Source organism: Leptonotus elevatus, chromosome 6 (assembly GCF_054856555.1).
Source record: "Leptonotus elevatus isolate MCC_2025b chromosome 6, RoL_Lele_1.0, whole genome shotgun sequence".
NCBI classification, from domain to species: Eukaryota; Metazoa; Chordata; class Actinopteri; order Syngnathiformes; family Syngnathidae; genus Leptonotus; species Leptonotus elevatus.
The window spans coordinates 20,407,920-20,421,674 of NC_141244.1; the positions used below are offsets into that span (position 1 = coordinate 20,407,920).

General features: G+C 40.3%; 1 protein-coding gene and 1 long non-coding RNA gene across 2 annotated transcripts in view; one reads left to right on the forward strand and one right to left on the reverse strand.

The window, feature by feature from the left end:
* LOC147172646 (uncharacterized) overlaps positions 1-13,755 on the forward strand; it is a 45,264-nt gene that overhangs the window by 363 nt on the left and 31,146 nt on the right. The window contains exon 2 of the long non-coding RNA XR_015095311.1: positions 1,084-1,237. This is a non-coding gene — a long non-coding RNA (uncharacterized LOC147172646). The remainder of the gene's footprint in view (positions 1-1,083; positions 1,238-13,755) is intronic.
* Positions 489-10,421, reverse strand: tlr18 (toll-like receptor 18). Its single transcript, XM_086077583.1, has 4 exons — positions 10,297-10,421; positions 3,738-4,736; positions 2,486-3,668; positions 489-1,426 (listed from the first exon to the last, which is right to left on the reverse strand). Exons 2-4 carry the CDS (start codon positions 4,724-4,726, stop codon positions 1,016-1,018), a joined length of 2,583 nt encoding a protein of 860 aa, XP_085933709.1. The 5' UTR covers positions 4,727-4,736; positions 10,297-10,421; the 3' UTR covers positions 489-1,015.

Sequence of the window (13,755 nt, forward strand, 5' to 3'; positions counted from 1 at the left end):
AAGATTATTTGATTTGCCAGCATTATCAAACAGCCCATTAAAATACGAGTCATATTATAGGTTTGACGTTTTTGTTGAATCCAAGTGTCAAGTTCCAGAAGGTTGTTGTCATTGGAGCGCTAACCACAGAAATTGACAGTATATAATTATGAAAGTTAATTATTTTTAATTAGTTGAATTAGAAAGTTTGGCATTCACTACAGTAAAAACTAGTTCTGAGATTGAGATTGAGGTTTTAAAAATAATATTTTACTCACCTTAGGTGTATTTCGGGGGAAACATTTAGGGGAGATTTGTAGTTTACGTGAACAATATGAACATTTTGAAATGACACATCTCATTAACATTTAAAATAATTTGAGTGAGAATTAGCTGTGTTATCGGACTGCAAAATTGCGTTTGTGCCACAGACATACAAATGATAACCTTGTTTAAGACACATTTTTATTCAAGAAGACAGTAATAAAAAAATAACAAATGACCAGCATTGTACAAATATTAATAAACGTAGGTTCATATTGTTCTTCCTAATTATACAGTAAAGCCGCTTGAGGATTTATCCATACTTGATTTCAAAAATATATGTAATGAATGTAACTCAATATACATCTTAAGGTCCATGTACTAGTTCTTTTTTTGCTACTAGTATTACTATTAAAGTGCTAAAAATACAGCACTTGAATACTCACCTAGGATACTGTTTTGCCTATTTTGTTAATAATAGGATGTCCTATTAATCCATCCTAATAGGATTTCAAAGTTGTCCTGCTCGGGTGCACACATATACGGTAGTAGTAAAATATTACTACGGCCATTTTGCAAGTGTGCTGAATTGTTTTACTAGCGATGGCAAAGAGTGTACCATTACATGGACCTTGAGTTGCAAATCATGTAGAAAACAGCTTCCCATACAGGCGGCTTCAAAGTGCACCACGGGGGTCGAATCCTTTCAGCGTCCAGGTATCGTGTTCACCTGGGTCCTTTTGTGTCCAGACGTTTAGGTTTACCGAGGGCCTCACACCACCACAGGTATTTGTCTCCCTTTGAACATTTCATCTTTAACATTCTCCACTTCTCCATCAGAATTGACCACTTCCGGCCTCTCGGCCTCCGTCAGTGAGTGAGCCTCCACGGACGAGTTCCTGCTCCGGATACCATGCCTGGTGGGTTTGCCCAAGACGTTCCTCAGCTGGGTCCAGAAGAAGGCCTGCTGGTTGGCCTGCTGAGGCCACTCCAGGTACGTCTTGGTGCTCAGCATCTTCTTCAGCTTGCAGTACTTGCTGGGCAAGGAGCCCGGGTCGATGGGTTCCTTCACCACCAGGATGACGTCGCTGAATGTTTTGCCAATGGCTCGCTGCTGAGCAAAGTACAGCTCGTAGTTGCACCACTCGCTGTTGACAAAGTGTCGCGACAGCACGAATATGATCTGCACAGAAAAAAAACAAGCAAAAATAAAAACAGGTCACAATTAGGGGTGTCAGGCGATTAACATTTGTAATCGTAATTAATCGCATGGCTTCAATAGTTAACTCACAATTAATCGCAAATTTTTTATCTATTCTAAATGTACAATAAAATAATTTCATACTCTTGTTAACATAAAAGTGGAAAAAATGTTTAATAGAAATACAGCTGCATCTTTTAGTCATTTATAGAGTAATTTCATAATTATTCATAAAATAGAGGTCAAATTTAAAAGATTTACTGTACTGTAAAAAACGAGAGTGATATTGATTTGTGTCGAGGTCATTTGTCTGCCACTGGATGGCATAATTGCATTTGTAAGACGATGGTGACAGCTCAGTGCATTTTTGTTTTTATATTAAGAGCTATTTAATCTTTAACATGAAATAACTCTTGCGCATTTTTAAAATAATAAAATACAACTTGACCCCAGTCTCCACAAATATATGCATTATTATTAAATTAATTATTGCAAAATTTTGATGTGGACGTGTCTGACTGTAATTCCACCAGTACACTCTTTCCAAGGGGCGGTCATTAATCGCGACATAAATTTTTTTTTTGTGGCATTAAAGGAACTTTAAATCTGATGTGCTTTGGAGCAGAGATATTATGAAATATTTTACTTCCAAAATGAAATCATTGCTTATTCTTCTGAAACTGTAGATTATCAGGCTAAACTGGACTGGAATGCTTGGGTGGAACCAATTAAAACTTGATGATTGAGGTACTTGAAGATGTGTGTGTGTGTGTGTGTGCGCGTGTGTGTGTGTGTGTGTGTGTGTGTGTGTTTTCTTGGGACGTTGTATTGGAGTAAAGAACCTAATCAAACACCAATATTCCAAACACCAAAAACGATGGTTGTGTTTTTAGAGCACCACTTTTTCATCATCTCAAACTTCCAAGCTGGTACTGCTCAGAAGACAGAAAAAGTCACTTCCTCAAAAACAGTTTCAATATTACCAATTTCCCACACAGTGAAAGGCACCAAAGGCTGACTTGCACAACAGCACTACTTTACCTTGTGACTGCTCTCAATGTTCTCGATGATGTTATCAATGATCCAACGCCCCGGCATGAAGTCCCTCTCGTGTATGCAGAGTCGGTAAGGGTTCCGGTTGTTTTCCAGACAGGGCAGCAGCTGCTCCCTCACCCAGTCGGCGTCCCAGTTGCTGTAAGATATGAAGGCATGATAGGCAAAAGGTCCGGCTTCTCCGGCAGCTCGCTCCTTGTGCGCTCTGTATTTGGCCCTGATGATCTGGTAAGTGGCCTTGGTGTACCACGGCAGGTCGAAAATGTAGCAAATGAGCATCAGGATGAGGATAACCACCGTGGTGGTAGCAACGCTGATGATGATGACCAATCTGATATCGCACGCCACCTTGCTGGGCAAGTACTTGGATACGCCTATGTTGAGAAAGGGTTCTGGGTGGTAGCACCTGTAGTTCCCAGGCCAGTCCGTTAGGATGATCCGTTTTTTGTTCTTGGTGTCCTCTATAAAGGCGTGAAGATCGCAGGTACAGTGGTACGGGTTATTCCCAGCCTTCAGGTGAGTGAGTCCAGGCATGTGCTGGAAGGATTCCGTGCTGATGAGACCAAAGGAATTCCCATCCAAAGTCAGACTGAACAGCAATGGACTCTTCCACCTGGACGGGATGAACTTGATTTTGTTGTCGCTCAGAAGCAGCTCCTTCAGGTTTATAGCCTTCTCGAAGTATGTGACGTTTAACTGGTCTAGGTTGCACGAGGACAGGTCCAAGAACTGCACAGTGGTGGGCAGACAAGCAAGAGCTTCTGCGGTGAATTGATTGTGGTGAGCGATGACCCGAGTGATGTTCTCTTGCCAGACGCACCCTCGGCTGCTTTCGGCGGATCCCAGCTGGTTGTGACTGAAGTCCAACACTTGCAGCCGGCGGAAATGCCTGGTCAGTGCCGACAAGTCTCTCAGGCTGGTCAGCTCGTTGGTGCTCATGTTGAAGGTGTGAAGGCTGGACACGGAGCCTCTATAGTCACAAAGCTGGTTGAAGATGTAGTCGTCCCTCAGGCGGTTGTTGGAGACGTCCAGGATCTCCATGGCGCCCATCTCCAACCAGGCGTCGCAAGGAACAGAGTTGAAGTATACATAGCCGATAGACAGCTGCTTGACCTTGTTGAACCAAGTAAAGCGCCAGTCGAAACGCAGTATGTCAGGATTGCTGATGTACCTGAAAGACAACATGAGTTTTTGGGTGATTTTTCAAGACCCACAGAATGCTAACAGAACGGCGGCCTACCAGAGATCCAGCCTTTCCAGCTTCAGGTCCGTGATGCTGGATTTGGCACCACTGTCAGTGAATTTTGGCGAGCGCGCAAAGTCGATGTACTGGAATCGGACCCTCTTTATGGGGGCGGCTTGCAGGTTGATCAGCGCCATCCTCAAAAGGTTCTCATTAAACTTCCCTCTGTGGAAGACTAACTGGTAGGCATTGATATCCGCTAAACCCTGGAAGATGTCCTCATCTCCCATGTAGTACGTGAACTCGAAGAGGTTGCGGAACTGGATGGCACTCAAGGTCTTGTTGGTGAGGTCTCGTAGCATGTGAAGGAGAGTGACAGGCCGCTGGTCCATGGCCATGTCAAAGCCCATATGTTGAGTTTGGATAATCCGTAAACTTCCTGGCTCATAGTAGCTTAAATTGGAGGAGCATTTGATCGCGAAGTCTTGTAACTTGATGTTCTCCAGCGGCTGAAAGTCTTCCCTCTTCAGACCCGCCACCAGAGGGCCACCCATGGACAGAACCTGGAGCTTGGTCAGCCTTGAGAATCCCTCGGATAACGTTGCACGCCTGTAAAGGTTGTTGGACATGTAGAGATACTTTAAATTTGACAGAGACGTCAACACCGAGGCAGGAATCTCTTGCAGGGAGTTGTTGAAGATGTTGAGATCCTCCAGCAGAGTGTTATTTTTGAAGGCGTCATCGTCGATCCGCGAGATGTTGTTATACTGCAGCTTAAGCACACGGAGGCGAGGGAGATGCACAAAGTCCTCTGAACGGATTACTTGGAGTTTATTGTAGGACAGGTCGATGTCCTCCAGTGTGGATGGGAAGTATCTCCAGGGGACACTCTCCAGCTGCCCGCCCAGGCAATTTGCTGTTCGGCCCGCATTGGAGAAGCGACAGGATATCTCTGCCATACCGCTAGTTGGGGTTGTTGGACTCTGGGTTGGAAACGTGTGCCCTCTATTGAAGGCCGCACTGAGGACGACGAAAGTCCACAACATTGTGAATCACCTGTCGAGACAAAGAAGCAGAAAAATAATAAAGCTTGTGGGGGCCGTCACATTCTCATTTTAATGGTCAATCTTTGAAATGATCCTCAAACACATCGATACACTTGTTTTGAGAATTGAGCTTGCCCCATCTGTTCAGGATAGTGGCTTACATTTGGGGCTCATTTGGATAAAGTCTCTTGTAAGAGTTCTTCACAATTCAAACCCATGTATATGCCCCAAAATGGATGCTTCAAATATAAACAGTGAAATTCCTGTCCCATTTCAGGCATGGGTCTTTAAAGACCCTGTTAAGGTAATTCTGAGATTTGTTTAAATATAATTGCAGAAAAAATATGAAAAGACCAAGAACACCTTTATGCAATACTCAGTTGTGGAGATAGAGTTAAACAGTTCTAAGGATAGACCGATTATCGGGTGGGCCGATTGTCGGTACTGTCTGTACCAATATTTTGCATTTTGACAAATATCGGCATCGGCCTTTTTATGAGGCTGAAGGCCGATAAAGAAAGTAAAGTTGTGAAAGTAGCGAATTTAGGCTTTTCATCAGGATTTTTAAGATGTTCACTTACAGTTTTAGTCGCAAAGATATTTCGAACATATGCAGACAATTTTTCACTCTCTGCAAAGATCTTTTGAAGCCTTTTGACTTTTTGTTACAATTTTTAAAACAAAGCTGTCAATTCTTTATATATTTTAAAGTATTATTTATTTTTCTTTTACACCTAATAGTTTCTCTTTTACTGTAAATGAATATTGGCTTGAAATATCGGTTATCGGTCTCCTTGACTACTAATAATCGGTATCGGCCTAGAAAAAACTTATCGGTCTATCACTACTGTTTTCAGTATTTCAGTTCCTAGTATGCATTTGCTAAAGTACAAGCCTTGGAATTTGAAGAGCTATGTACAGGCAGTAAAATACACACTTAACCTCCATTAATTGGTTAGATTTCCGGCATAGCAACGCTATACAAATGTGATTGTTTTGGATGAAGCCATTTGTGGTGCGTTTGACAACTCAGCACTGTGGAAAGCCAGTCAGCATCCTCGATATCCAACGAAAAATAATGTACGAGTAAGTTTTTTGTACTCACAAGTACGATAATTCAGTGCACTAGCAGAATGATTTTGACTAACTCTGAGTAATGTTTTTTTTTTCTGCTACTTGCGCCGCTTTTGGCCTACTATAGAACAACCTTCAGCTAGACATGAAATAGTCGATACAAAAGCTGTTCGATAACATTTATTCGATAGTTTGTCCTCCTCCCTATTAAGACATTTAAATGCCATTTCCTCCTAGGTCAAGAATTTTAGCATGCTGCTGTTTAAACTCTAAAGCTGCACTAAAGTATTCATCACTTAATATTGTTAGTTACCACACAGAGCATTTTCATTCATCCATTAAATGAGCAACTAATTGTCTTCATCTATCTTCGTTTCGGAGCTCGTGTGTTGTTTGGTCATGTTGTTTATGAGAAGACTACTTTTGATTTTATTTCTTAAATGTGTTTTTGTCCAGCCCACTCCAATGATGAATCACCGTGCCTTTTCGTCCTTTGGGCTTTGCATCATTTCATGCCATATTTTGCTCGTTTTTGTTTCATTTTGCATTGCTTTTTATTTCCCACCTTTGTCGTTGCTTCATTTCACTTTTGTTTTTTGTTTTTTTCAGTATTATTTTTGCTTCCAATCATTCATCCCACCAGTCATCAATTAAAATCTCCCAAGATCATGCTCAATATCTAGTAATGAGGCCCCCTTTACATTTTTATTAATATTTTTATAAAGCCTACAATATATTCAGATACATGTAATATTTTTTTCTATAGTTAATATTTTTTAGGCTTTTGTCATATCAGAATATAACACACTGAAACATAGGGGACCAACCTAGCAGTTAAACGAAAGAAGATTTTTAAATTTTATTTCATATTTTATTAAAGCATTTAAGCTGAATTTTTTCCCATAATAGCACATAAGGAAAGTTCTTTTGATCAACACATGCACACATACCTTCTTATCACTCACTCCAGACTGTAAACACACGCTATCAAAACATTTCCTCATACTTTCTTTATATACTGTAGTTTGCGTGTGTGTTGGCAGAAGTCACATGCAGGAAGTTTTATAGCGTTCCCATAAAATGTGTTTGTGTGTGTGAGCATTGCTTTGCATATGGATTTCATGTCCTGATAGTACAGAATATTTTCCTTTCCTGAGTGTGAAACGTGTGACGTGACAGATAGTGGCTTGTTGAAAGGTGCAGGCTATAAAATGTCATTGATTTTCTTATTTCAGTGCGGCTGGGACCTTAAGATCCTCATTTACTAGAGGTTTGCAAAAACACATTGAAGCAAAAGAGTCACACAATTCATTTGGTGAGTTTCTACACGAATGCACAAAATACTGACAAGAGTGTATATTAGGGATCATAAATTTTGTGGTGAAATATCCACGGTTAATTTGCCTCTTCTACTTCCAATTCCATCACTTCAAACGTCATTGCCCTCACAAATTTTCCAAGGTGAAAACCATCAAAGCTACCTAAAGCCCCATAACCTTTATCTAAATAACACGGTCTCTATCACTTTTACACCTGCTGCCGATTGTGTAGATCATGTGCAAAACCATCAGCGTGTGCAATCAGTTCGAATGAAAATGCAATTTAACGCCTGCTACATATTTGTTATCTTAGCAGTAAATCAGGCCCCAGATGTCTTGAAAGAATCACCACCCAGAGTGTGATACGGAAATAATTGGATAGAGAACTTTTGACTAGTCTCCGTTGGACTAATTCATGTTTATTATGTATTTTCTCTGTTGATTTTGAACCACCTTGAGTTGCCATGGTAACTGGCCTCATGTGCACACAGCCTGTTGGCTATATTTGAGCTTTTGTTTATCCACTTTCTTTTCAATCACATTCTGCTTTCATCTCAGGCATTTTTGGACAACTTTACTATTTGTCAGTTTGCACACATTAATCCACCTAGCTTGTTGCTAAAATGGTTTTAACGTCCAGCTACTTCCAATAGTGTATTTGCTCAACTGTTTTATATAACGCAGTTAGTAAACTTAAACGACTTAATGTACTATAGTTATTGTAAAATGTATTGCTATTCATTACTGTCTTCACTGTTGCCATGTTACCAACTAAATATTGGTTGCTTCTTTGCCGGAAATCCTTTTGTTGTTCGTGTAAAAATAAATGATTAACGGGGGAATGTAAAGCATTCGGGAGTTGAGCGTACTGCGTGTGTAGTGAGCAGGGACGTTTTATGAAATATTACTGGGCTGTTATTAGGGGAAAACTGTTTCCTGCATGGACAAGAATCTGTATTTTGTGGCCTTGGCTTAGTTTGTTATTAACTTGCACAGAAGCAGCAACTGCGTCAGCGACTGAGTCACATGGAGGAAGTTTTAAGCCTTCTTACAGTGCTTATCAGAAGGAGGAATGGTCAGGCTTTATCTGAGTGATGTTGCTGCACCTCATTCAATGGAATGGCGGCTTGTAAGAAACTACTTCACGTGAAGTATCGTTATTTTTTTCCCATCAATTGACTCGCGCACTGTGGCGAGATGCCAGGTCATGAAGTTCAAACAGCTGGGAAATGACGACTGACACGTGTGGGAAGTGAGGCGTGGAGGTATGTGCTGTGTGGGCTATCGCTAATGCTAAATGCTATCTTGGTCGATTGTCCGGCATAGCAAAACAAGCAATGCACTTTCTCTCGTACCGGTCACACATTGTAACATTGGAAATATACCACGAGAAAGCTCAGCTTGCGATGTCTGACCGGCGACTGGCAACCGCAGTGGATGCTAGGACTACATTTCCCATGACTCTTAGATGCAAAAGCAGGAAGTAGTTCTAGTTCTGGTCAACGCCTGCTACGTAAGTCCGTGCTGCTACCAATTAGATGCAGATGCGAATGAGAACGCAATTGTGAATTTGGAAGTAAATAGGAAGGATTTTAACAGTTGAATTCCCTTTTAATGGGTTTATCGTATGAATCGCTTTAACAACCGTGTGATTTACATACACATGGCAAAAAAAATGGGACACCGGGACGGGACCTGCGTAATATCGGGACAAAACAATGAGGTTGGTGAAATCCGACGGGAACGGGACGCAAGGCTCAAAAACGTGATTGTCTCGGCCAAAACGGGACGTGCGGTCACACTAGCCTAACAAAAGTCTGCTAGCTTAATGCTAACGTGATTTGAAACAACATGGAACATAGCATCGATCTTATGGTAATTATAAATAACTGCTACTTTAACATACTATTCTTCGGGGATGACTATTTCTGCAGCCTAGTTGGGAACCTGCTATGCCTCTTCTCTTTGCTCTTGATCATGCTGCATCTTTTCCTGTAAATTTCACAGCTGCTTGGCATGTTGCAGTACAACGCATGACACTGAAGGAACTCAACTGTAGATATGTACCTATATAATATATTGTGTAAAAAATCCTCCAAAAAACAATCTCTTGCAAAATCTGCAAAAATGTTTAGGACCACTCCAATGTGTTGTTGTCTTCTTGCACAAGCAGTGAGCTAACCTGTTCCAAAGCAGCATGTGATAACAAACAGCATCCTGTTGCTTTTTGGTTGCTAGCATCTTTAGCACCATCTATTAGCAGATGCAAACTTGCGACACAGCGTCGTTGGAGTAATAGCGAGTCAAAGCAGCTCTAATGCAATGCTGACTTGTCTTGAGGTTTACCTCAGCATTTTTTGTGTGTTGTTTTTTTCATTTTTTTCATTGGGCCGTCAGCGTATGAGTCGCGCGTGTTGCTCAATCCTAACTTAGCCATGTCACGCAAAGAATGATTGAAGACGAGTTCAACCGGTCACAACCTTTAATTCACTTGTAAATCTATCTCTGGGCATAAAGTGGCAAAGAACATGCCAAGTAGTAATATAGTAAAGAGAAAGAGCACTGCCGTTATGTTTGCCGTTGTAGAAAAAGATACATTGACACTGAAAATTATTCTATTGAAAAATAAAATGCAGATGTAAAATTTTTCTTTGCATTTATTTTGTTAATTTGTGTTGCTATTGAAATTATACTTTTTATATATATATATATTCATTTATTTATGTATTTATTTATTTATTAGTCTTCAGCGTTCTTTCACATGAAATCTTTTGTTGTTGTTAAGCTTTCAACTTAATTAGTAGACATTTGGCCATCAATATTGCATTGTGTTATTTTATTTTATTTTACAAGTCTATATTATTATTATTTTTTGTGTGTCAGTACGTTTTTTATTTTTTTTTATTTTTTTTTATTTCTACTAATGCAAAAATAACAGCACGTAAACTAATAAAATAGATACCGCACACTTGGAAAAATCCTAAGAATGCACATGAAATATTTGGACCAGCTTCCCTCCTTTAACTCAGCCAAAACACATCTATTTGTCAGCTACTTTTTGGGCTGGAGCCATCAGTTGAGCAACACTACCTTGAATCACATGAGCACCCAGCAGTTCTGTTTGTTGTGGATCAAGTCGCATTAGCTTTGGTCTGATGTTTCATATTTTAAACTCACCTTAGAAGAGTGGTCAAGGCGCTGACTCCTCTTCCTCAGCATGGCCACACGTTTGAACCGGGGCAGTGTGTCAGACCAGTTTGTATCTGTTGACTGAGCTTACTCTCCCATGTGCTCACTCTCCCTCCTCTGAGTGTGCTGGAGTGTGTGTGCGTATTGTGTGTGTGATGCTCAGGAATGTGGAACGGCCTCCAAAACTTGAGTTGTTTTCTTTCACTCTGCTGAATTTAAACAGACAACTTGAAAGTGGAACTATAGTCTTGTAGCACAACATGTGCTTTATTTTTGCAATGATTAGATTTTTGACTGTATTGTATTCATGACAACGTTCCCAGACGACACTTTTTGTTTGATGAGGAAATGTGATAGATCAATTGCCGGAATAGAAAAATCTTAAATAAACGTGTGTCACCTCCACAGTGGTGGAAATTCCAGTTTTTACAGCAGCACAGTGATCGGTAGCAGTACAATTTAAACAGGGTTTCCCCAAGTGCTGTATAGGCCTGGCGGGCCGCCAGCTTTTTCTTGTCAGAGTTTTGAGCATAGTCATGGACCAAATTAAACTTGTATATCAAGGTACCATTTGTGTGTATGCAAATGTGAACCACAAGCAGCAACAATTGCTACTTGTAGCAGCATTGTATGTAGCATCAGACATGATATATGTATCAGTTATAAACGCAAATCTCAACAGTAAAGGGGAAACTATGCATAAATAATGCAGTATATACAGAGGCACAGTACTGCAATTTGTAATAGATACAAATGGATAGCAACATTATCTATACGGACTACTATACTGGCTCAGCAAAACTTTACTTATACATGATGGTCATGAAAACTACCAATGTTATTTATAGGAAGTAGTGTAATGGCGCAACATGCTCTTCCTTCCTTCTTGTTGCCTAATCTTACTTGTAGTACTTCATTTTTCTTTACACTGATTCATGGAGTATAAATCCAGCCTTGATGTTGTAGGCGTCCTGTTTTGACGTCTAGACGTTCGTTTTCCATGATGGCCAGTGATTCATTTGTTTTTTTTTCCCCTGACGTTTGTTTTGACATCCAGCTCATCTTTTCTTTATCAGCTTTGAATCATCAATCCTATTGTCCTCACCTTTGTTCCATAAATAACTTGCCGACCATATTGCGCAATAGCTGCCAAACATTTTACATCCGTAACAGAATGGCCAATATGGCCACTAGGCATCTCGAGGCAACGTTGAGATTTAAAGACAAGCTTTAATGACCTTAACATGGACACTCGTTTCTTAATGAGTATACTGTACTCAGTTCAATAATCAAATATTGGTGGGCAGGTACTGAGGGAAAGGTTGAGGTTGTGGATCATTAACAAGCGGCGCTAAAAGGCGCCGTGTTCTTTGGTCTGAGACGTCTGACCTTCATTGGCCTTTTCCTCCGGACTTGCTCACTTCTGACACGCTCTTGTGATGAAATAAAATACATGGTACTAATTGCAGGTCTGGGCAATATGGCCATGAAATTGAAATCTGATTTTTCCCACAAAAATCCATATAGTTTATTCCACACCACAATTCTATTGTTAAAGGAACTAAATCACTCTGACCCCCCCCCCCCCCAAATGTCTGGATTAAGGTAACTGGGTTCTTCATTTGCTGAAGACATTTTTCACTTTGTTGTCCAGTTCTCAATTTTAAGTATGGACTCCCTATTTATGTCTCTGGTTGTTCTGTCCCCTCGGGCGGGTCACAAGAAGGGCTGCGGCACCCGAACTTAATGGCAGAAAGAGGAGGGAGGCAGAGTATTGTGGTTCCTTAACTCAGCAGGATTTTCTCCAAATATAACATATCGATACATTTCAAACCGAGCAACGTGCTGAGGCAAAAGCTGGTTAACTCAGAGGACAAAATTTCTCGAAGCAAACTCGCAATGCTATGTGTGCAATGCGATGTATTAAGGAATGCAGTGACCTCTACATTGGAGAGACCAAGTAAGCCCTAATACACGAACGAATACATGGCACAACATAGCAGACAGCATCTACGGTTCTTCAAAAATTTTCAAAAAGATTGGGCATTCCTCTGAGTACAAAAATTTCAAAATTCTGGTCTGTGAGAAAGTTAAACACTTGATATATGTGTCAAGCTATATCAAAAGACCCTCTTGAAACAGAATCATCACTTATCCATCCTGAATATCATAAATTGTCCCCTTGCATGGATAGAATGGCCACAAACGAGATATTTTTGCGAGCAGGCAGGTGAACATGTTGTTATGCAAAACGGTCATTTACCAATCACGCCTGACAGCAACAACAACCCTATTGTGACCAGCCCCAGGTGACACACCCAACACAGACAATACTTTCAATATAAAGACTCCAGTTCGGCAATTTAGTACTAAAGAAGCCTTTTGGATGAAAGGTCAAACGTCTTCAGAAAATGTGCAGGTTACCATGATGACCTGGATGACTGAGAGACATCCTGACAAAAAAAACTTCTCAATCAATAAAATATATGAATTTCAGCCTTTCAAGTGTTTGTGAACATGAGCAAGCATGTTTGTAGTAGTGGTTTATTACCGAAAATTCAGATACAACTCATGGCAGGAAGAGTTGAGGAGTTTTGTGTCACATGTCTTGAAAGTAGGGAACGGCAGTGTTGCGATATCGCGATATTAGAATTGAGGTTGTATTTCATTTGGGATATGTTCCAGCACCCTCTGGTGGTTAGTTTATTAGTGCAGTTAAATTTTAAGTAGGCGTGTTTTGGCCACTGTGGCGGTTATCGCTCCCATAAATCAATCATACCAGCAAATATGTTTTCAATATCTCCATCAAAAAAACAACAACTTTTCGCTCGCTTCACCTATATTGTGAACTACATAGACCAGGATACTTTGCGCCGCTGAGCCAATAGGAGCACATGGCAATAAAATAGCCAAGCCAAATTCTTTTGTCACTGCTGTTATTATGTACAAAAACAATATTGTGCTTCCCCCCCAATATGACTATATAGTGAGTTTTTATACAGTATCGTGACAATATCGTGCTAATTATTGTATCGGAAGGTTTAAATCGTGATAATTATTCTATTATGACGTTAGGATATCGTTACATCCCTCCTTTGGCAAAATCTTGCTAGATTGACCTGATTCTTGCCAGCAGATGGTGATGTAACACCTCCGGCATGCTGACAGGCAGCTCCTGAAAGGCTTCCACCATTTTGTGACCTTACATGTGGCCATGCAGTCGTCTCTCGCGTAATGTTCACTTTGGACGCCATCTTCTCTTGAGAAAATCAACATTTAATCTTTCTAGAATAGAATGAAGTTACTGCCTACAGTTCTAAATATTCTTAATTGTTAATCATTGAGGAAGAATGGAGAAGATATAGTGCAAATGTTGGTTCCCAATTTTAAATTATATGTATTATATATAGATTCATTTTTAAATGTTAGTCATTTCTAAAGAAAAGC

What these genes read in the sequence shown, in the direction of transcription:
- tlr18 (XM_086077583.1), bottom strand. Translation starts at nt 4,726, where the DNA reads ATGTTGTGGACTTTCGTCGTCCTCAGTGCGGCCTTCAATAGAGGGCAC. An exon ending in CTGGAAAGGCTGGATCTCTG is followed by an intron (nt 3,669 to 3,737) that starts GTAGGCCGCCGT and finishes GTTGTCTTTCAG; the next exon opens with GTACATCAGCAATCCTGACA. An exon ending in ACATTGAGAGCAGTCACAAG is followed by an intron (nt 1,427 to 2,485) that starts GTAAAGTAGTGC and finishes TTTTCTGTGCAG; the next exon opens with ATCATATTCGTGCTGTCGCG.